This window comes from Zingiber officinale, chromosome 2B (assembly GCF_018446385.1).
Source record: "Zingiber officinale cultivar Zhangliang chromosome 2B, Zo_v1.1, whole genome shotgun sequence".
NCBI lineage: Eukaryota > Viridiplantae > Streptophyta > Magnoliopsida > Zingiberales > Zingiberaceae > Zingiber > Zingiber officinale.
This window is the reverse complement of record NC_055989.1, coordinates 154,081,050-154,105,279: the sequence shown is the minus strand read 5'-3', so window position 1 is coordinate 154,105,279 and position 24,230 is coordinate 154,081,050. Positions and strand designations below refer to the sequence as shown.

The following is a 24,230-nucleotide window of genomic DNA, read 5'->3' as shown; positions in this document are numbered from 1 at the left end:
TTTACCTCCTCATAAATGATGGTAGGACCGACCTTATGAGATCACTGGAATGATAAATTTCAAATGAGCTATCAGCAACGCTCCATTATGCACTTGAGAATTTTGCTTCTAAATTTAATCAGAAAAATTAATTAAAGATTTTGTTCATGTTTTAAAATATCGATTTGAAGCTTGAAAAAAACAACCAACCAAGCACTAATGATCTCCTTTTTTGTCTTGTTGATGATAATGACATGCACTATTAATTCTCATTATTGTTATCTGTCACTTCATCTTTGTTTTGCTTCCCTTCCTTTGCCTGCTCTGTAAAAGATGCAAATCTCTGGTTGCTAGCTGTTGTAAGCTAACTTCTCCTCGTCCATGGCGTTCGCCACAATAAATCTCAACGTGGACGTCAACAGTTGCCTAGGCGGACTGTGGGCATCGCTGCGACTGGGCAGGCCAAAATCTGGCATCCAGAAGTTGGAAAAGGAAATGACAAGATTGAGAGGTAAAAGGGACGACATCAAGAACCAGATCGAAGAGGCGGAGCGTGAAGGGAAAATTCCGACCAACGAAGCGAGCCAGTGGCTACGGGACGTGGAGGAATTGGAAGGCCAACTGGCTGTTATCAAGCAGGATTTCCAAAACATAAGTGAGTATTCATTCTCCCATATATATGTATATATATATATATATATATTTTCATGCCAATTCAATTGTCACGCTTTGTGTTTTAATCCATAGAAGCTACCACGACTGCTTTTATCTATAAGGAATTTGTATCATTACTCTATTGCTTTGTTTCGTTAGGTTGCTTCAGTTGCAATTGCTTCAATCAAACTGGCGGCACATCGAGTCAAACACAGGAAGCAGGAGATCAGCTCTCTATCAGAGAGTCATCAAATTGCTGCTCCATCATTCGAAGAGTGGCAAAAATGCTCAGCGAGGCTAATGAATTGATGAGCAGAGCTGGTGCACTGGATCCGATTGTCACAGTTCGGCCTCCGCGACCCACCGTGATGCTTTCCATCTCGCACCGACCGCCTGTTGGGATCGAGTCGGATGTGGAGGGCATTGTGAGCTACATCGATGGTGGAGAAGGCAACATCATAGGCATCTACGGAATGGGCGGTGTCGGTAAGACCACCATGTTGAAGAGGATCCAGCGACACTATCATCTTAACCATGCCATATTTGATTGTGTCATTTGGGTTGTGGCCTCCAAGGACTGCCAATTGAAAAGGCTCCAGATGGATATTGCTAAGAGTCTAGGACTGAACACACTGCAGGAGAATGACGATGAAAAAACTTGTGGTGATAAGCTCTTTAGCTACTTGATGAACAAGAGCTGCTTGATGTTTCTTGATGACATTTGGGAACATCTGAATCTTCAACTGTTGGGGATGGCACACTCGGCTACTGAGCAAGGCCAGCAGCAGCATCAGCAGCCGCGCAAAGTCACGGTGTTCACGACCCGCAGCGAGACAGTGTGTGCACAAATGAAGGCAGAAAAGAAGATCAAAGTTAGATGTCTGGATTCAGAACAAGCATGGCAACTCTTTGAGCAGAACAGCGATGGGGATGTTCTCAGCTCAGATGCTGGAATTAAGTTCATCGCTGAAGAACTTGCTAAAGAATGTGCAGGCCTTCCGCTCGCTCTTGTCACCGTAGCCCGGGCTATGTCTGGGAAAAGGTCTTGGGAAGCTTGGAAGGAAGCTCTCCATCAAATAAGGGACAAACATGAGTGGACAACCATCAGTCTTTCAGAAGATTCACTAGTCATGTATAAAGCCTTCAAGCTGAGCTACGACAGTTTAGAGAATGACTCCATAAGAGAATGCCTCTTGTGCTGCGCTTTGTGGCCCGAAGATTATGAGATCAACAAATTCGAAGAGTTGATACCGTGTTGGATAGGTTGCGGCATATTCGATGAATTTAATGTGATCAATGAAGCTTTCGCCAAAGGCTACTCCCATCTGGAAGCTCTCGGGGCTGCATCCTTGCTAGAGAAATGTGATTCGGACTATGTCGTGAAGATGCACGATGTCATCCGAGACATGGCACTGTTGATGGTTTCTGGGTTGAAGGGGAACAAAAGAAAATGGATTGTAAAAGCAGGAATCGGATTGAGTGATTTGCCTAGACAAGAAGAATGGCAACAAGCAGAGCGAGCATCATTCATGCACAATAAGATGACTTCTTTACAAGAGTATGGAGCTTCCACTTTTCCAAAACTTTATATGTTGATTCTTCATGGAAACAGAGGCCTGAAAAGAATTCCTTTGAGTTTGTTCGCAAGCATGCCTCATTTAACATACTTGGATCTCAGTAACTGTGGTATAACAAACCTTCCCAAGGAGATTTGTAGCTTAACTGAGCTTCAATATTTAAACTTGTCCAGCAATCCTATTACAAGACTATCGGCCAAGTTTGGTTGTCTCATAAAATTAGAATACTTGCTTCTAAGGTATACTAATCTTGAGATTGTACCCAATGGAACGATATCCAATTTATCAATGCTCAAATGGTTGGATATACCTCACGCTTATCCTGCAAATGAGTGGTGGTGGGATGAGCTGAAATGTTTCAAAGGACGCCACCAATTGAGTGTGGGAATTACCATTAATGCTATAACAGATGATATTGAGCGACTCAACATGTTACCATTAAATGTCTCCATATGGGAACTCACTTTGGATGGAGAGAATATTTCAAAACTTCCAAACTACGATCTGGGCACTCCACAATGGGGTTGTAGGGTAAGTGACAAGCTTGAGTTTTTGTATATTCAGAACCTCAGATTAGACCGATTAGAGTTGGCTGTAGGCGTAGACCGCGAATCAAGTTTCGGATGTTTAAAGAGACTCTGGTTTATTGACCTAGAACTATTGGAAGAGATTTCATTGAATAGAATTCGGCTCTACAACCTTCGTGAAATATATATTTCTGAGTGCCCCATGTTGAAGGATGTTTCTTGGGTTCTCCAACTACCATGCCTTAATTCTCTATGCATAGTTAATTGTGAAAAGATGGAGGAACTAATAAGTGAGGTAGGGAACTCCAACTCTATCTCTAGTTCTAGCATCCAGAACTTGGCTTTGGACAACATGCCAAACCTCAATCGCATTGCAAATCGACCGCTCCATTTTCCCTACTTGGAATATATAGACGTGAATGATTGCCCAGAGCTCAAAAAATTACCATTTGGGGCTGAAATATTGAAGAACAGATTAAAAATGATTAAAGGTGAAGAGTATTGGTGGAACGACTTGGATTGGGATGACGAGAGCCTCAAGGATTCCCTCACCCCTTATTTTAGGTAACACATATATTTTCATACCAAATTATTTATTATCTATTCTTTTATATGAAATGAATGAACATTTAGATCTAAATGATTTAGTATTTTAGGAAGTAGGCAAAATTAAATACTTTAAGATGCATGTCTTTTTTTTTATATTCTTTATAAGGGCAATTTAGGGAATCTGTTTTAGAAAATAAATATCTTTTTGGTAAATATGAAAACTAAGTGTTGTCTTGGGAATTTTGGTAAATTAAAATTAAAACTGCAAGTTCTTGTTTTTTAAGAAGCATTTAATTTCAATTTCGTCATATTTGTCAAATAACCATGATCTTATCTTGATTACGATATCAAAATTATGAGCTATTCCATTGAGTTAATGCTTTTTTTTTTGTCAAATTAAATATCCCGATATAGCAGCAAAGGGAAAATGTTTTATTGTCAATATTATTCTATATAGATGAACAATATTATGATTTTAGGACTTGACAGTGTTATATCTTACTCTTAAATTTACTCCAATATCTATTACTTTTAATAAAATTTAGTGATCTTTGTAGGTCCCGTCATTTTAACTTTTGGCCAATTTCAAAATGGAGCATCGACCTTTTGGTCAAGGAGGCTATCGAATTTGATCGTCGTAAACGTAAAGGTCAAATTGTTAGATTCTTTGATTGGTTCATATGTATCTAAATTTGTGTTAGATTATGAAAATAATCTCTGCATAATCTTTTATTATTAGAATGCAAATAATCATCTTGTTAGATTATGAAAATAATCTCTGCATAATCTTTTATTATTAGAATATAAATAATCACCTTGATTGTAATAACACTCATGTACTTGTATATATTTCACAAAGATGAATGAGAATGAGACACAGGATTTCTTTCAGAGATGTCATTGATGGCGATTTCTAGAGTTGCAATCTTGGTCCGGTTGTGGGATGATTGATCCTTTTTCTTTAAATGATCAAGCCTTAGGTGTGGATGAAGTCATCAGTATTTTCATTTGTGTGATTCGGTTTCTTGCATTATCTACACACAATTTTGGATTCTTGAACTTTATTCGCCTTCTGTACTTCTAGGTCTACATTGAAGCCATGAACCTTTGATTGTGAGGCTTTAAGTCTCATGCTTGCTGCATCTCTTTGAATCATAGCTATGACCTCTTGATAGGGAGGAAAATTTTTCATTCTCAGAATCTCTTGACATGGAGGAGCATATGTTTCTTCTAGTAACATAAGAAGGTCAAATATCATATATTCCTCTTTTTGTTGTTGTAAAACTTTGAGGTCAGTTGTAATCAACCTCAAAGTATTATATTCATTCCATACATCTTCATAGTCACCAAATAGTTGGGAAAGAATCTTTTCTTCCTTTTTGATATTTGCAATTTTTCTTTTGATTTTGAAGATCCTTCCCAGATTTGATTCTTGTCCATACATATTACTCATTTACTCCTAGAGGACCTTCGACGTTAGGGCACAAGTGACCATTGTTCTATGGGTTTTATTCATAGAATTTGATAAGAGAATAAATACATCATCATCCTTCTCTTTTCAAGCTTCTAAAAAAAGGTCCGACTCTACAGGAGGATCATTTGTAATATACTCAAAAGATTCCTTGAGTTTAAAGATCTCTTAATATGAGTGACCCAAGAGAAGTAATTAGAAGAATTGAGAATCATAGATGAAAAGAAATGAGATTGTGCTGAACTTGCTTGCAAATCTCCCATACTTGCAAAACGTATAAAGGTTCATCAAGGTTGATCGAACTAGTACCCATAATAAGATTGAAACTTCCTATTGGAACCAACCAACTTGCTCTGATACCATGTAGAAAATTCACAGCAATTTGGATTGCATGAGATGAAGCATCGCTCTTAAAAACTCAATCTTGTATTTATAAGATATGTTACAAGGAGAGTATTACAAAGAGTAATAAAAACTTCTCTCACAAGAGGGAAAGATTGTTCCTCTTGTTTGAGAATAAGAAATGAAATACGGTGCCCAAATAATAATTAAAAAAAAAGGCTATTTGACAAATAATCTTATTGGATTTTTCAAGAATTTTTAGAAATTTTTTGGGATTTAAACGGAGTTCATATGAGCCGGTTAAGGGAATAAAGCTATTCGGCGTAGATAAAGCATGTTCGATATATCAATTAAGAGGGAGTTGATTGAGGAATTATCTTAGGCTTAAATTGATTAAACCTAAGTATAAAAAACAAAACCTAAATATTTCCTCACCCTCTCCACACCCGATCCCCTTATTAACGCCGACTGTTTTTTTTCCCCTCTTCACTCATATCTCCGATCTCCGCCCAAGCCGCCACTCCCCTCCTTGCGCCGATTGTCGTCCACACCGAGCGTCATCTGTGCTAACTGTTGGCCACACCGCCCTTCGCCGGGCCAGTTTGGGGCTAGCGATGCCGGCCAAGGTCGTGGCTGTTGCAAGCGGCCAGGCTTCCTCGCGATTATCCCGACGCAGCCCGCCGACCCTCCTCTCCCGAGCTCCCTTTGGCGATTTTCCTGATTCCACTGCCAATCGCCGACGTGTGCCGGCTGATCTTGTCGATGTTCAACCCATTGCGATGTTGACTGCCTTTGTCTTGATCTCCTCAACCGATCTCTCCACCTTGGGTGACAACCCCAATCGGGAGTCGGTCGATGCGTCGGCTGCCCAGAAGCCTCACTGAGCCTTGATGTAGCTATCGATCCACCGCCGCTGGTTGACCATCGACACCGCTCTCTGCTCCTCGCGATAACGTTGTTGCATCATCTTCTTCTCCGTCGAGTTGTCTCGCATGAGTTGGTCTTCAACCGGGGGGGATCCTATGCCCTAGCAACGATCCCTTGACGATCACATTGGAGGTAATCACTCCTTATTAGTAGATGATTTAAGTGCAGATCTATGGTTGGCTTGATGATTTGGAGTTTTGGTTTGGATAACAACAGTTCACCTAGCAGCAACCATCCTTTTTGGCAGCAAGAATCCCGGTTGTGAGTTAACAGGGGAGAGCTTCACTTCTATTGTTGCTATGAGTTGATTTCTCCTTCAAGCAACTGTGGATCAAATTAGGGTAAGTTGTGTATTAGATTTACATAGTTGAATTGCAATTCTACATTGGGTTTGTTTGCTTAGATGATGGTGCTAGGGTTTGTTGTAAATGAATTACTAAATATGAAGGTGAATTGGAGTAGGAAACAATTGTGTTGTTTGAGGATTATTGGATTTGTTAGATGATATGATTAAATCTAAACTAATCATGTGGACGAACCATGTATGTTGGGTTTATGATAGTTGATAGTTGATTCAATGGATTAAATAATTAGAAGTTGGATTCGGTTGTGTTATGTTGATTTGGGTGAGTTTTGAAGATAAATCATGTATGAACTTAATCAAATTAGGTTGTAGTATGATTAAGGTTATTCGGGGGATTAATCTATAATCATGTTCTATTAGAGTTCCTGTAATTATATGGGGGGAGTTATTTAGCTAATTACTTCATATGTAACTAGCTAAATACATTATGTGACCACAGGACTTGGATTCGAGATGAGCATCTCGACGTGGGATTGTTAGCACGATCAACATATAAAGGTGGGTATTTCTTGCTTTTCTCTTTAGCACATTGATCTTAGTGCATGAGCTATAAATTCAGATAGATATCGTGTTTATCTTGACTCCACTCTTAGTTTTTCCTGCGCTTGATACTTCCACTCAATTTTTGAGCTGCTCGTTTCTATATTTATACAGTCTCTTGTTGCTATCCATGATATTTAGCAGATATCAGATTACTAGATACTAGATACCAGATACTAGATACCTGATGGTAGATATTAGATATTGGATATATGGAGACTAGATACCATGTTTACTTGTTTTGTATGCTGTAAGTTACATTCTTTATTGAGTATGCTGGCTTCATGTAACATACCTGCTTTTTGTTTATATATATATGATGACTGCTGCATTTTACGTATCATGTCATTGCATGCATGCTGGCAATCATGTCTCCCTTGTGGTTGAGAGGGTCGTTGGCCAAGGTGGCACGCTCGACCACTCATGGGTGGTGGTAGCTGGAATGTGTCGCTTGTCCTGACGTGCCCCACGCGCTCACTCATGGGTAGTGATAGCTGAAGTTGCGGGCAGCAGGGACCCCTATCGCAGATGTAGCTAGTTAGCTACTATGCAACTGTCCCCTCTGCCACTCAAGAGTAGTGGTAGCTGGAGTGGTATACAGTCTGTCATTGTCCCGGTCTCTCGACCATATAGGGGTCATGGTACAGAGGGGTCGGGAGTGATCATCCGTGCATACGCTGCTATTATTATATCTGCTATTGTTGTTGCTTACTTATGCTGCTGTTACTTTTGCTGATATGCTTACATAGGTTGAGATATATACCTATGATATGTGTTTAGACACTGGTTTGATTATTGGTATTATGTATATACCTCACATGTTACCCATGTAGTTATGACCAGTACTGTAGCAGGTCTTTGCTACACCTGACCTTCTATTACTAGCTTAGGATATGGTTTCAGGTATAGCCACTTATTTTGATATCACTATAGTATCTACTATTTTTCCTACGAGACTGTATACATTTGTATCTCTAGTTCTTTATTATACTCATGCACTATCTGTCTATTATCCGTTGAGTCTTAGTACTCACCACCCCGTAAACTGGTTATTTCGCCAGGTAGCAAGTAAAGGATATATGGAGTCGCTTGGAGGTCCTGTCCGCCAGTCCCACGTCACATTCGAGGATGATCTTATGGTTTTGGTATTTCTTACGCTATTTGTGTTTTGGTTTTGTACTAGTTCTTGTATTTGTGTATTCTTTATATGGAGTTTTGTTTGTGGTATCTTGTATTTGGTTTGGTGTTGATGTGTCAAGCCTAGGTGACTCGCAGTTAGTTGTATTGTGGTATTGTGATCGTTATTTGTGATTTCCGCTGTATTTTACTTTTAACCGTGTGAGTTGTTTAATATATATATAACTGCGTGGTTGTGTTTATTCTTGTTCCAGCCCAGTGGGCTGATATATAACTGCATGGTTGTGTATATATTCCAGCCTTATATGGCTGATGTATTTTGTATATATGTATGTTTCTGATTGCCACCGGTACAGGGGAGATGCTGCCGGATTTTTTTCTGACAGGGACTCCTCTGGGGCGTGTCAATAAGAAATGTAAAGAAGAAGAAGCTTTGTAAGATTTCTGTAGAAAATAAAAATAAAATTTCTTAATCCTACCAATGAGAGATGCAACTCCCATTTTATAGGAGATGAGATGATTATTTAGTCATTGTCAACTAATCAATTATTAATTGTATTATAGACAAAATAATGGCAAGTATATCAAACTATTAATGGCTGATGTGACAACCAATTAATAGTTGAAAAACTAGTTAAAACAAGTTGATTTTACAACCAAACAATGGCTAGGTGGCCGGCAAAATAATAATGATGGATTTCAAACTGTATTATCTTCCTTATTTTCAACAACGTAACAGTTATGGAATAACAACGTAAATATTATTGAACAATAAATCTGTGTTGTAGCAATTATAAAATCATACTACTGTAATATTGCAACAACTATGATTTTATAACTACTATGACACAAACTTATTTTTGAATATGACAAATTTGTTTGATACTGTATTTAATGCATATGATAGGAGATAATAATATCAAACATTATATTTTAGAATAATCTTATTATTGACAGAGAACTGATGGGATAGGGTGCCTTTCAGAGTCATCTCGATGATTTTTAAAAAATGACACTCATACTTTTGCGCTTATTATATATCATTATAAGTTACAAGTTTTATTTATATTTATATCTTAATTAGTCTTAACCATTATATACATCGATCTTGAAGTTTGAATTACGCCCTGATGAATATATGATCAACTCGATGCTTGGGTCCGTCTGTGAATACCTCGTTGAAATATGTACAGGGACGGATCTAGGCGAGGGTTGGAGGGGGTTGAAGCCCTCACCAAGGTTTGCCGGAGAAAGAGCTAAAGAGGAGTCCATGGCATGAGAAGTTTGGTGTCTGGTGTGAGAAGTTCAGCGTCCGACAGCTATAGGACAAAAGCGGAAGCAGCAGGAGGTTTTCATCTATGTTTTTTAATTTTTATATAAATAAAATTTAAAAGCCTCACTTTGCAGCCCAAGCCCAAATGCCCAATAGGTCATCTATATGTTTTTTTGTCCTTCGTCAGTTCTTCAATTGCATTGTTCTCCCTCTTCGCGAATCGTGACTCCGCCTCAGCAGTCAGCAGTCGGTGCTTCGTTCTGCCATTCGCCCTTCGTGTTCTATCATCTGCTGCCCACCGGTCCATCGCCCACCAGTCCGATGCCCGCCGGTCCGCTGTTCGCCGGTCCACCGCCTGCCGACTGTAGCAGCGCCAGCCACCCACTAGGTCTGCGGTCCACCACCTCCCTCTATGGTTTTTTCTCTACTTTTATTTTGTTTTCTTATGTCGATTCTGCTCATCCGCTGTCTGTCGGTCCGCTGTCGACCAGTCTGCCGCCTGCCGGTCCGCCGGCCATCTACTGCAATAGCCGCTAGTTGCCTACTAGGTCCGTTGCCTCCCTATTTTTTCTATACTTTTGTTTTTTTTCTGGTGTTGATTCCACTATCTGCCGGTCCGCCACCCACCAGTCTGTCGTCGACCAGTCTTGGGCTCGTCGGATCGTCCCCCGCAGCAGCCGCCCACTAGGTCCGCCACCTCTCTCTTTGTTTTTTTCTCTAGTTTTGTTTGTTTTTTTGTGTTGATTTTGTTGGTGCGGTTAGCACTAACGGTCAAACTCAAGTTTTGATGAATGACAAAGAAGGTTAAGTTAGTTTCATTTGTGATCTAACACTCTGACCGAGTATGCAGGAAAAGTCCAGACAGGTCGACAAGCTGACCAGATGTCTGGCATAAAGCCCAGCTAGGTTGACTGACCGACCAAATAGCTGGCACGAAGTCCAAATGAGTCGACGGGCTGACCGGACATTTGGCACGAAGTCTAGCTAGGTCGACGGGCTGACCGGATAGCTGGCACGAAGTCTAGATGGGTCGAAGGGCTGACCGGACGTCTGGCAGGTAAGTTGAGGTAAGTCACTGGAGGGGAGTGACTGTGAGGATGCATTCCCAGGAAGGGAACTTAGGCGGCGATCCGGCTTAGAACCATTTCGGAACTCTAAGTCGAGATCTTGACTAGATTCTGGTCTCGGTGAGACGGAATCTAATTAATATTATATTTTCTTATTATAACTGTGCTAAAACTTTATTTTGCAGGGTAATATAGTTTGCATCTTGTCTAGGGCTAACTTTTTCTTGCAGGAGGACTTTCTGGAGAAAAGTGGTCCGGGCACCCGGAATGCAAACTTTATCCCCAACGCACGTCGCCACATGGAACACCCTGGTTGACTCGGCTACGTCACATTCCAAGTGCCCGGAAGGGATCCGGGCGCCCCGAACCTCCTATATAAGGAGGGTGAAGGCTGTAGCAAAGACACAACTTAGAACGAACGATCTGCTCACTTGTGCTTTTGCGACGCTGCGAAGATACTCCGAGCACGCGTTGTTCTTTTACTTTTTGTTGTCGGTATTATTTTCCTTTCATAGCATTCCTGTAATTAACTTGTAATCAAGATTCTGAATTGCTAGTGAATTGCCCATCAAAATCACCCTTGCGTGCGGGCCTTGGAGTAGGAGTCGACTCAGGCTCCGAACCAAGTAAAAAAGACTTTGTTAGCATTGTTTTAATTTTCCGCTGTGCTTACTCACTTTCGATTTTCTTTTTATCGCTATTCACCCCCCTCCTCCTCTAGCGAAACTCACGATCCAACAGATTCCGCTGGCTGTCATTCCACTGCCGACTAGTTTGTCGCCCGCCGGTCTGCTGCCCACTGGTCTGCCGCCTGTCAACTACAGCAGTCGCCCACTAGGTCCGCTGCCTCCCTCTCTTGTTTTTTCTCTACTGTTTTTTTCTTGTGTTGATTCATTGATTGGATTGTGTGTGACTTTGTTCTCTTGATCTCTTTTATTTTAAATTGTTCTATTGACTACCAACTACCATTACCAAGTATGAAAATTAATATTATTAAGTGGCACAGTGCTATTTGAGGTAAATAGTAAACTCATTGTGTTGTTTTCTCACTTGTTTTGCAGTGTCATTGTCTTATTGGGAAGCCCCTATCCACTAGGCCACCACTGCTCAAGTCATTCACATAATTCAAGGTTAATTTTTTTTTTACCATTTTTATTTCTTTTTTTTTACTTTTTTATTTCAATCTAAATTAGGGGGTTTAGGGTTTAAATTAATTATGATTTGTGAATATTAATTTAATTACATCATGAACATGACTTTATTTTTAATTATTTATTTATATAGATTAGGAGAGATTTTTTAAACCTAAACATTTTTGTGAGGGTTCTTCCAATGATCCTAATATTAGTGAAGTTGTGGAAATTCAATCTCATGTGGAATTAGATTTAAATGATATTGTTAGTGATCCTGGATTATGAAAATCAATTGAAAAGTTTGATATTTCTATTTGAGATCAAGTTCGAAGAGAGTACTTGACTAGGGGGCCCAGCCAACCAATTGGGCATATGTATCCAAAAAGATCTTTTGGTAATCAAGAATGGAGTTTCCAAGATAGTTAGTATAAAATATATACATGGCTAGAATATAGCATATCAAAAGATGCGGCATTTTGCTTATGATATTATCTTTTCAAACCATCAAATAAAGGAGGTTGATATAAGGAGGATGCCTTTGTAAAAACGGGATTTATTAATTGGAAATATGCTTTAGAAAGATTTAATTTGCATAATGGTGCCATAGATAGTTGTCACAATCATGCTAGAGTGAAGTTTGAATCTTTTCAAGATCAAAGACATAGTGTTTCAAATATATTACGAGCACATGGCGAGATATAGAGGTTTCTTATCGCACCCGTTTAACAGTAATGTTGGATGTTACGTGATTTCTTTTGAAGTAGGGACTATCTTTCCGTGGACATGATGAGTCAAGTAATTCTTTAAATAGAGGAAACTTTCTTGAATTGCTTCAATGGCACAGTCAACGAAATGAGGAAGTTTCAATGGTTGTTAATCAAAATGATCCCGGAAACAATCAAATAATTTCTCAAGCAATTCAAAAAGAACTTACGCGTGCTTGTGCCTCTGAGATCACACTTTCCATAATCGAAGATATTGGAAACAATGTTGTCTCCTTAATGGTTGATGAATCTCGAGATATTTTAGTGAAGGAGCAAATAGGAGTTGTTTTGAGATATGTGAACAAAAGAGGATAGGTGATTGAACGATTTCTTGCAATTGTACATGTATCTGACACTAGCTCTCGTTCTTTAAAGGATTCTATCGATGCTTTATTTGTGAAACATGGATTATCATTATCTAGAAACGACGGAAGCATCATGTAAAAGGAGAGATCAACTTAGGCAAATTGAACATGATAGGATTGTTGCTATGTTGGAGGGTGGAGACATTAGTACGAGTAGTGGCAAAAATCAAGAGACTAATTTAGCAAGCGAGGAGACTTGTTGGAGATCACACTACTGTTAGGACCGATTATGTAGATAGAGGGGGGGTGAATAGCTCGTCGCGTGCTCGTGGTCGGCGTTGCTTGTTTCTTCAAAGATGTGCAGCGGAAATATACAATAAACAACACACACAACGCTAACAAGTAGATTTACTTGGTATCCACCTCCAAAGGAGGTAACTAGTCCAAGGATCCACACACTCACACACACCTCTACTAATAAACACTCCTTTTTGGTAACTACCGAAGGTGGAGAAGCCCTACAAGTTCACACTACAAGAAGAAAGGGAAAGGATACACAAATACAAGCAAAAGCTTACAATGAGTATAGAAAACCCTAACCCTAGCTTTCTTCCTCTTGCTATAGATCCGCCTCTTGACATGGAAAAACCTCCAAGAGCTTCAAGAACTGGCGGTGAGAACCCTGTGGAGAAGCTTTGTGATTGCTGGTGAAGATCGGGAGAAGTGTCCGAGAGTTCTCTCGAAGGAATCGAACGCCTGCAGCTAAATACGACGCCAACGGTCGGATCCCGATCAATTGGATTGCTCCCAATAGATCGGGGAGGCTTTGGATCGATCAACCGATCGATCCAGAGCACCTCTGTGCTCTGGGAATTTGCCTGGATCGATCGGCCGATCGATCCAGGGCTTATTGCGATAAAACGTAGCTTCCCAATCGATCCACTGATCGATTGGGACCTCTGGATCGATCAGCTGATCGATCCAGAGGCGTTATGTGCGCTCTGCGACTTGCCCACTCGAGGCTTGTCGCGGCGACCTTCCCAATTGATCGGCCGATCGATTGGGCATCATCCAATCGATCGGCTGATCGATCCAGACATTGGTTTTTGCCCAAAACTAAGTCCCAAGCCCCCATACCAACATCCGGTTAATCCATGACCTATTGGTTCATCATGCCTAGTATCCGGTCACCCTTGACCTGCTAGGACTCGCTCACCAAGTGTCTGGTCAATCCCTTTGACCCACTTAGACTTTTCTCCTCGTGCCAAGTATCCGGTCAATCCCTTTGACCTACTTGGACTTTCCTCCTCGTGCCAAGTATCCGGTCAATCCCTTTGACCTACTTGGGCTTCCCAACACCAGATGTCTGATCAGCCTTGATCCATCTGGATTTCCCCATGCCTGGCTTCACTCACCAGGACTTCCTTCTGCCTAGCTTCACTCACTAGGTCTTTCACCTGGCTTCACTCACCAGGATTTCCTTCTGCCTAGCTTCACTCACTAGGTCTTTCACCTGGCTTCACTCACCAGGATTTTCTTATGCCTAGCTTCACTCACTAGGTCTTTCCATCTGCCTGGCTTCACTCACCAGGACTTTCCATACTGCCTAGATTCACTCACTAGGACCTCCCATCTGCCTGGCTTCACTCACCAGGATTTTCCATACTGCCTAGCTTCACTCACTAGGACTTCCCATCTGCCTGGCTTCACTCACCAGGACTTTCACCTGGCTTCACTCACCAGGATTTTTCTTCTGCCTAACATCCCAGTTAGGACTTCCCAATCAAGTATCTGGTCAACCTTGACCTACTTGACTCTTCTTCAACCAACCTGATCAGACCCTGATCAGAGGGGAATTGCACCAAACAATCTCCCCAAATGAACAACTGCACCTGCACTTGTCCATATCATCGAAGTCTTGTATTGTCAAATATCGAAACTCAAACCAAGACTCAAGCTTGGTCAACCAGATCAACCTTGACATGAGGGATATTGCACCAACAATCTCCCCCTTTTTGATGTTTGACAATACCTCATTTAAGTTATGCTAATTCTCATAGCCTCAACTTCCTTCATGCCACTAGGTAATGAAGGCATAAGTTAAACTCTACATTCTCCCACTAAGAAGGCAAACTCCCTCTTAGATAATGAAGGTCTAACTTAAACCGTACATTCTTCCCCTATTGGCACACATCAACAAATTTACTTGTTGAAAACTCTCCCCTTTGAGGCTCTCCCCCTGAAGAGTTGCTCATCGTTGTTCACAACTTCACTCGTTGTGATCAACACGATAATGAAAGTCTCATACCTTTCATTTATCTTTTAACCCTACATTCTCCCCCAATGTAGACAAATGCCCATCCTTGAGTATTTTTAACTTAAACAATGAAGATATCCACTCTCCATTGTAAACAAATGCCCAACCTTGAGCATTTTCACGACAGAAGGTTAACCACCTTCCAAGGTTCATGAAAATTTAGTTTTCATGTCCTTAAAGAGTAACTCCCCCTAAAGACATGGTCGTGACTTCTGCCATTGTACCAACAATGACTTGGAATTCCTAAACCTTTAGGAAACCTAATTTAGAAGTTTGAGGTTCAAAAATTCAATATTGAAACCAAACCTCAACCTAAACTTCAATTTAGTCTTCCTCAACCAATCCATCCTTATTTTCAACATGAAAATACCCTTTTTATGTATACAAATATATTTTGAGGGGTTAGGAATGGTTTCCTAGACTAAACTTGGTTTGGAATGCTGAAATCAGGCTTTCCCAGCCAAAATCAACTTCCTCAATCGATTGGAGTTGGGTCCCAATCGATTGAACCAGCTTGAATCGATCCACTGATCGATTCAGCCAGTCTGGATCGATCGACTGATCGATCTAGCGAGCTTCTGCTTGCGAGAATGGCCTTCTCAATCGATCGGCTGATCGATTGAGGCACTCTAATCGATCGGGTGATCGATTGGAGACCTGAAATTGCTGAAATTCAATTTCAGCCAATTTCAGAAACCCCTAGAAAATTCTACAAAATTCCAAAAATCATGAAAATCATTTTAGACATTATTTAGGGCATATATTATCATGGAAAAATAGTTTTATAAGAAAATACTTCATATTTTCCAAGATTGACACAAACTTGAAAACTTGCAAAAACCTTAGTGTTTTCTTCCAAGTTTGTGCTTAACTTTTCAATGGTGATTACTATCAAAAGATAGCCTTCACCAAGGTTTTCCAAAAGCATTTTAAAATATTTTTCAAAACCAATATCCCACCATGTTCCTTGGGCTTAATGCACATGACTTGTACATTAGCTTTCCCAATGATGGGAAAACACATAACTATGTGTTTTGATGAACTTAAAACTCAAAAAAATGCACTAAATCAACATCTTGAGTTTTATTCATCATCCTAACATCTCACTTGTATCTACTGTGCATAAAACACATACAAGTCATCTTATAGGTCTTTGTGAGATGTAAAATTTGGTTTTGCCCTAATCTAGGGATCATGCATATCTATCTAGGCATTTTGTGGATATTGAACATCCACCTAGGATGTCACTTGTTGATACCACCTGTTGATAAATGCCATTTATCCTTAATTTTAAGGAAATAAACATAATGCATGATAATGTTATGGCATACATCAAAAAGAAATAATTTTCAAAAGAAAATTTCCTATAACTACATGATGTATGTATGTCATGACATGATATTTTTGTGTTTTTCATCATAAGGTATGAATGCAAAAATAATCATGATGTCATGGCATATAATGGGCAAACAAAACATGGTAAACTATCATAAATAAAATACCTAGATTACCTATCTAAGTATCCTTAATCTTAGCTAACTTAAAATCTAACCTAGATTTGTCCAAAGTGCTTCAAGAAAGTGTCAAAACCTAAATTGGCATTTCTAATTCTCTTGATTAATTTATGCCAATTGAAATTAAGCATATTTCTCAAGTGTTGGCATATTTTATTTTTCCACAACAGTAGCACTTTTAAATTAAGGCTTAGATTTGCCTTAAATTACTAAAAAAATACCAAAGTCTCAACTTGGTATTTCTTATGTTTTCCCAAATTGTGCTAATTAAGATTAAAATCAATATCTCCAGAATTAGGCACATTTTACTCTTCCAAAGAGTAAATGATAAATCTATTTCATTTTCAAAGGTTAATAATACCCTTGAAAATGCTCCTTGAGTGGCAATTTCTTCAAAGTTGGGTTAACTACCCTTCTTCTTAGAGTTGACACTCTCTAACCCATCTATGGGGTAGAGAAAATGCTCCTAGGAACCCAAAACCTATTGGTGCTCCTTGGATGCTCTAGGTATTCACTAGGGATAACTTCCCTAGATACCTTCCTAGTGACCTTGTTTGACTTCTTAGAAGCCTTGGTCACCTTTTCTAGGTCAACTCTAGGGATTGCTTCCCTTGTGACTTTCTTTGTGACTTTCTTTGACTTCTTAGAAATCTTAGTCACATTTGTTGTTGCAAAGATACTTCTAGAGATAATTTCCCTTGTATCCTTGACTTGACCCTTAGACTTAGAATTAGTTCCATAGCTATATGTAACCCTATGATAGGAAATTACATCCTTCTTGGCCTTTGGTTTGTATCCCAAACCTCTATGACCATTGGATGACTTTGATACTCCTAGCCCTAGATTTTTACCCTTAGACCCTTGTGTTTCATTTTTGATTTTTCTAAGGGTCTTCTCTAATTTATCAAGTATTGACCTCAAGACTTGATTTTCCTTCCATAATCCCTCAACCATAGATTTTCACTAAAAACATGACTTTTCTTTTCTTAAGCAAATACCTAGAATCCTTATGGTTCTTGCCTAAATTCCTATCTACCTTTCTAAACCTAGGTTGAGAGGTTTTAGCATGAAATGTAATAACCCACCCTTCTTACTACTATTCTCTAAGGGCGACCGTTACCTAACTCCTACTCTACTTACTAGTGTCACTTATGCTATTATTAGCGACACTTAGATTTATCACGGTTCAGAGAAATTCCTACCGAAAAATTTCGGCAGAATCTCCCCTGTACCGGTGACCAAATCTATAATACACAGGATATATACACAGCCACATGCGGCTGGATCACAATTTATTCACAACCACGCATTTATAAATCATATTCTAATCAAAAACTAAACTAGCAATAAGAATTAAACTCAAAACTCTCAGAACAAAGCATAACAAGCTACAATGCACTTTAAACTCAAAACATAAACCCATGATTTCATAATGGAAATAAGGAAGATGAACTAGACATAAACTCTAAATAAATAAGTCTTGCTAGTCCCCTCTGGACCTCTCCATAGTTCAGTCACCACACACATCCATCATCACCACCACCCTGTCGCCTCCCTTCATATCTTAGCTTTTCCTTTATCTGCAGTAGGAGGAAAAAAAAGAAAAGTATCTATAAGCGAAAACGCTTAGTAAGTACTAATCTATCTCACAAAACTCGAAATGCATAAATGAAATGCATAAGTGCTGAAACTGAAATAATAATAAAGTTATCTGCACGTGCTCATGGTATACAGAAAATGAACAGAATACAAATCATACTCAGTATCAAGCAGAATAACAAGAAACTAACAATGTAAACTTAGAATCAAAGAAACTAACCATTCTTATTTATTCTAAGCTTGGAACTTATTCATTTCTTGTATCCTTGTGTTAGAAATTAATCTTTTAATTTCTATCCTTTACTTTCTTCTTCTTTCTTTCTTTCTTCTTACTTTTCTTCCTTTCTTTACTTTTCTTTACTTTGGTTTTCTTTTCTTGGGCCCAGGCCTAGTACCAACTCATGCGCGTTCCCTAATAGGTTGGGGTTGCGAGCCACCAATCCTAAAAGAGCAGACCTCGGTCTACCAGGGCCAAGACCTCGGAAATGGTCACCTGGATTTGTTTAACGACAAGCTCTTGGATGTCGGGTACTAGCCTCTTGCTTTACTTACTTGTTATCTTCTTTTAATTAGACCTTGGTCTTTTTCTTTGCTCATACTTCTCATAATCCTTTACTAGAGCTTATTAGAATCCTTTAGATATATATCTAACAAGTATAGGATTACAACTAACCAAGCATGCTATATAAAAAAATAACACAAAGGAAAACAAATCTGAACTCCCTAAGCCTGTTATAAAATAGAGCAAAGGAAAGCAAATCTGGACTTTCTAAACATGCTATAAAATAAAGGAAAAGAAAGCACATCTGGACTTACTAATCATGCTATAAAAACATGGCATAGAATGCTACTTTAGTGCTTCTAAACATGCTGTAAAAATAGGCAAAGAATGCTACTTTAATACTTCTAAACATGCTGTAAAAACAGGGCATAGAATGCTACTTCAGTGCTTCTAAACATGCTGTAAAACTAGGCAAAGAATGCTACTTTAATACTTCTAAACATGCTGTAAAAACAGGGCATAGAATGCTACTTCAGTGCTTCTAAACATGCTGTAAAACTAGGCAAAGAATGCTACTTTAATACTTCTAAACATGCTGTAAAAACAGGGCATAGAATGCTACTTCAGTGCTTCTAAACATGCTGTAAAACTGGGCAAAGAATGCTACTTTAATACTTCTAAACATGCTGTAAAAACAGGGCATAGAATGCTACTTTAGGGCTTCTAAACATGCTGTAAAAATAGGCAAAAATGCTACTTTAGGGATTCTAATCATGTTATAAAACATAGACAAAGAATACTACTTTAGGGTTTCTTAAGCATGCTGTAAAATAGACAAAGGATGCTACCTTTAGTGATCCTAATCATGCTGTAAAGACAACCAGACATAGAATGCTACTCAACTTCTTAAACATGCTGTAAAAACAAATCTCTAATCAACTTTAACTATGTACAACATGACCTTAAAGCAAGGAAATTCATGTACAACATACAACTCAAAGCATTCAACAGCAAGCCAAGACAATGCATCCTTAAGCGAACTCATGGCAGCGACATGGGATAACTATAATGATCTGTTCGGTATGATCCTAAACAGGGCAGCAAGGAATCAACCGAAACTCCACTGTGCACGGCCAAAATCCCTAGCAATAATTAAGGATAGAATGCATACAATTCTACTTGGCACTAGAATCATACTACATGCTCAACTAACCTAAACGAAACCTTGATTTCCCTGTGAAGCTCACGGCAGAATACCCAAAAGAAAGCCAAAGTCCCCCAATTCTTTCCACATAGAACTCACGGCAGATTCAAACACAAGGAGAACCAAGACCTCAAACAAGGGATGTTCGGTCTGCTGCAATTGGAGCATGTCCATTCCAAAACTCAAAACTCTAATGCAATTAGGTATAACCGTTCGGCTTGACAAACAGAGCAAGGAAGGAAAACCCTAGCATAAAGTTCTACTCGGCACTATGAAAACCGGAAGCAAAGAAATCAAATCGAAGCCCGGAGCAACTCCTACCGCAGGTGAGTAGTACTTACCGCCGGTTCTTGGACTTACAACCGAAGGAGAGGAAGGTCTAGGGTTCCAAAGCTTGAAACTTTTGACTTCTTCTTGTGCCCACGCGCTCCCCTTGACGAGAGAAGTTCGGCTTCGTGAAGAATCCGTGGAGGAGAGAGCTCGCCGGTCGCCGGAATCGCCTAGGTTTGAGCTGCGATTTTCGCCCGAGGAGAGGAGACGCCGTCGCGAGGGAGGAGAGAAAATGTTTAGGTTTTCTAAAATCCCAAAACTTATTTCCTTTTATAAGTAATCGGATATAACTCAACTATACTATAACCTTATTTAACTCTATTTGAGGTTAACATAAATCTCTTATCCCAGCTGGTCAAGCCGGTTTGGCTTGGTTTGGTCCGACCCGAGGTCGCGGGTTCGAACCTCTTCTCCAACACTTTTTGCTTAAACTTCTTTGGTTTTGTAATAATACTAAACGACCTCCAAAAATCACGTAAAAATACTCTAAAAATTCCTAAAAATCCCTAGAATATTTTAACAGTATTTTCAAACATTTTTATGGACGTTTGAAACTCAGAATAGGGAAAATTGGGTCGTTACAATCCCCCATACCTTATAAAAAGTTCGTCCTCGAACTTAGAATACTTCTGTCTCATACTGTCCTCCCGCTCCCAAGTGATTTCCTCGTGCTTCTGGTTCTGCCAGACGACCTTCACTAGTGGTACTTCTTTATTTCTCAATCTCTTGACTGCTCTGTCCACTATCTGTGTAGGTCTGCTCTCATAACTAAGATCCTCTTGGATCTGCACTGACTGAGGCTTAATCACTTGGCTCGGGTCATGGAGACACTTCTTTAGCACAGAGACATGAAACACATTGTGTATCGCTGACATGTCTTGTGGTAAGTCCAGCCTGTAAGCTACTTTCCCAATCCTCTCTATGATCAGGTAAGGTCCTACATAGCGAGGACTTAATTTGCCCTTCTTGCCAAATCTCATCACTCCCTTCATAGGAGCGACCTTGAGGAAAACTGAATCTCCTACTTGGAATTCCAATGGCCTACGGCGTGTGTCAGCATAACTCTTCTGTCTGCTCTGGGCAGTCTCAATTCTCTGTCTGATTTTCCGGATTGCTTAGTCTCATCTATCACCTCTGTCTGAATGCCCAACTCTGCTTCTATCTCTTTTCTCTCTCCTGCTTCTTGCCAGCATATGGGTGATCTGCATTTCCTGCCATATAGTGCTTCATAAGGTGCCATCTTAATGGTAGCCTGATAGCTATTGTTGTAAGCGAATTCAGCTAAGCACAAATACTTGCACCAACTTCCTTTGAAATCTAGCGCACAAGCTCTGAGCATGTCTTCTAAAATCTGATTCACTCGCTCTGTCTGTCCATCAGTCTGCGGATGGAAAGCTGTGCTGAACTTGAGCATTCTGAACGCACTCCCAAAAATGTGAGGTGAAGCGCCCATCTCTATCAGAAACGATAGATTTAGGAACTCCATGAAGTCTGACTACCTCTTTAACATATAGCTGGGCCAACTGCTCTATGGAGTGGGACACCTTGATGGCTAGGAAGTGAGCAGACTTGGTCAATCGGTCTACTATTACCCATATCGCATCATATCCATTGGTGGTTCTTGGAAGACCTGTTATGAAGTCCATGGAAATGTCTTCCCATTTCCATTCTGGTATTGGAAGAGGCTGGAGAACTCCTCCTGGTCTCTGGTGTTCTGCTTTGACTCTCTGGCATGTCAAGCAGGTACTGACATACTTAGCTACATCTCTTTTGAGTCCTGACCACCAAAACCTCTGTTTCACATCTTGGTACATCTTGGAAGAACCAGGATGCATGGAATATGGTGTACTGTGAGCTTCCTCTAAGATCTTCTTTCTCAGTTCCTCATCATTGGGCACGCAAATGCGACTCCCCTGATAAAGAATTCCGCTATCTGTCACTCTAAACTCTGAGTTGTCTTCTTTCTGTATCCCCTGCTTGATCTTCCGGATGTCCGGATCTTCACTTTGCTTTCTCTGTATCTCCACAAGCAGTGTAGACTCTAAGGTCAATGTAGAGAGCTGTCCTTCGATAATTTCAAGCCCAAAATCTAACAACTCCTTCTGCAGTGGCAAGGCTAGTGATGATAAAGACATCAGTGATGCACTAGATTTTCTGCTGAGTGCATCTGCCACTTTGTTAGCTTTGCCTGGGTGGTAGAGAATTTCACAGTCGTAATCTTTGACCAACTCCAGCTACCTACGCTGTCTCATGTTTAAGTCCTTCTGAGTGAAGAAGTACTTAAGACTCTGATGATCTGTGAAAATTCTACACTGGACTCCATACAAATAATGTCGCCAGAGTTTAAGTGCAAAAACTACAGCTGCCAGCTCGAGGTCATGAGTAGGGTAGTTCTTCTCATAGTCTTTGAGTTGTCTGGAAGCATAAGCTATGACTTTTCCTTCTTGCATGAGTACAGCTCCTAAGCCCATCTTGGAAGCATCGCTGTAGATGTCGAAACTCTTGTCGCTCTGTGGAACAGTCAGAATGGGAGCACTGATCAATCTCTTCTTTAGCTCTTGGAAGCTCTGCTCACATTTATCTGACCATTCGAATCTCTTGTTCTTTCTAGTGAGGGCTGTTATCGGAGAAGCTATTCTGGAAAAGTCCTCCACGAACTTCCTATAGTACCCAGCTAAACCAAGGAAGCTTCTGATCTCTCTGACGTTCTTGGGTCTACTCCAGTTGTTGACCGCTTCCACTTTGGCTGGATCCACTTGAATACCTTCTTTAGAGATAATGTGACCTAAAAACACCACCTGATTTAACCAGAACTCGCACTTTGAGAATTTAGCATAAAGCTGCTTCTGCTGAAGAGTCTGCAGTACTATCCTCAAGTGCGTGTCATGCTCCTCTGGGGTCCTTGAATAAATCAGAATGTCGTCGATGAATACGATGACAAATTTGTCAAGATATTCTCTGAACACTCTGTTCATTAAGTCCATGAAGACTGCTGGTGCATTAGTCACACCAAAAGGCATGACTACAAACTCGTAGTGTCCATATCTGGTTCTGAATGCCGTTCTGGGTATATCTCTTTCTTTCACCTTCAGCTGATGGTACCCAGAGCGCAAGTCTATCTTTGAGAACACTGTTGCCCCTCTTACTGATCAAATAAGTCATCGATCCTGGGAAGGGGGTACTTGTCCTTAACTGCTACTTTGCTCAGTGTTCTGAAATCTATGCACATTAGCACGGATCCGTCTTTCTTCTTAACGAACAACTCTGGGGCTCCCTGGGGTGAATGACTAGGGCGGATGAAGCCTTTGTCAAGTAACTCCTGTAGTTGTTCTTGTGACTCCTTCAGCTCTGCTGGAGACATGTGATACGGAGCTTTTGAAATTGGACCGGTTCTAGGAACCAATTCAATCTCAAATCCATTCATTTATTGGGAGGTAGTACAGGTAGATCTGCTGGGAATACTTCGGGATATTCACAGACCACCCGAACCCCCTCTTCCTTACCTTCTTTCTATTCTTCTGCACTTACTTGACTGGGACTCCGGCTCCCTACTGTCTTGTCTTCTATCTTAGCTGGCTTGAACTCTATAAACTCCTCGTAGTGCTTGTTGGTAATCTGCAGGTGGAAGCACTCTTCATAGAACTCTTACTGAAAATCTGCCCAGCTCATCTGATCGGCTGCTCTCTTGGTCTTTTTCCTCTCCCACCACATACGAGCATCTTCAGACCGGCAGAAAGAGGCGCACTTGACCTTCTCGACTTCTGGCCAGTCAAGAAGCTCCATAGTGCTCTCTAGTGTTTTAAACCAAGCCTGGGCATCCCAGGGCTCAGTCGTGTCTGAGAAGCTCTCTGGTTTCAGCTTCAGCCATTGTATAAGGTATGCTTCTGGTCTCTGGGATGCTGTGACGGCTCCCTGAGTAGCTGGTGGAGTCTCAATTACCACTGGAACCTCTGTAGCAATGGCTGGAGGAGGGGGAGGAACTGCTTGCTGGTTTGCCATCAGATTGGCAATCACTTGCTGCTGTTCTGCTACTTGTCTCTGGAGTTAGGCAACAACTTCAGAGAGATTTGGCTCAAGCCCTTCGTTCTCCTGCTCTTGGTTCTCAGTACGAACGGTACGGGGACATACTTTTTCTTAACATTTAATTATGCAAGG

General features: G+C 40.4%; 1 protein-coding gene across 1 annotated transcript; it reads left to right on the top strand.

The window, feature by feature from the left end:
• The first annotated feature begins 273 nt into the window (after positions 1–273).
• Positions 274–8,053, top strand: LOC122047960 (probable disease resistance protein At1g61300). Its single transcript, XM_042609506.1, has 4 exons — positions 274–634; positions 793–3,301; positions 3,844–3,935; positions 7,992–8,053. Exons 1-4 carry the CDS (start codon positions 361–363, stop codon positions 8,000–8,002), a joined length of 2,886 nt encoding a protein of 961 aa, XP_042465440.1. The 5' UTR covers positions 274–360; the 3' UTR covers positions 8,003–8,053.
• The last annotated feature ends 16,177 nt before the right edge of the window (positions 8,054–24,230 follow it).

What these genes read in the sequence shown, in the direction of transcription:
- LOC122047960 (XM_042609506.1), top strand. Translation starts at nt 361, where the DNA reads ATGGCGTTCGCCACAATAAATCTCAACGTGGACGTCAACAGTTGCCTA. An exon ending in GCAGGATTTCCAAAACATAA is followed by an intron (nt 635 to 792) that starts GTGAGTATTCAT and finishes TTGTTTCGTTAG; the next exon opens with GTTGCTTCAGTTGCAATTGC. An exon ending in TCCCTCACCCCTTATTTTAG is followed by an intron (nt 3,302 to 3,843) that starts GTAACACATATA and finishes TGATCTTTGTAG; the next exon opens with GTCCCGTCATTTTAACTTTT.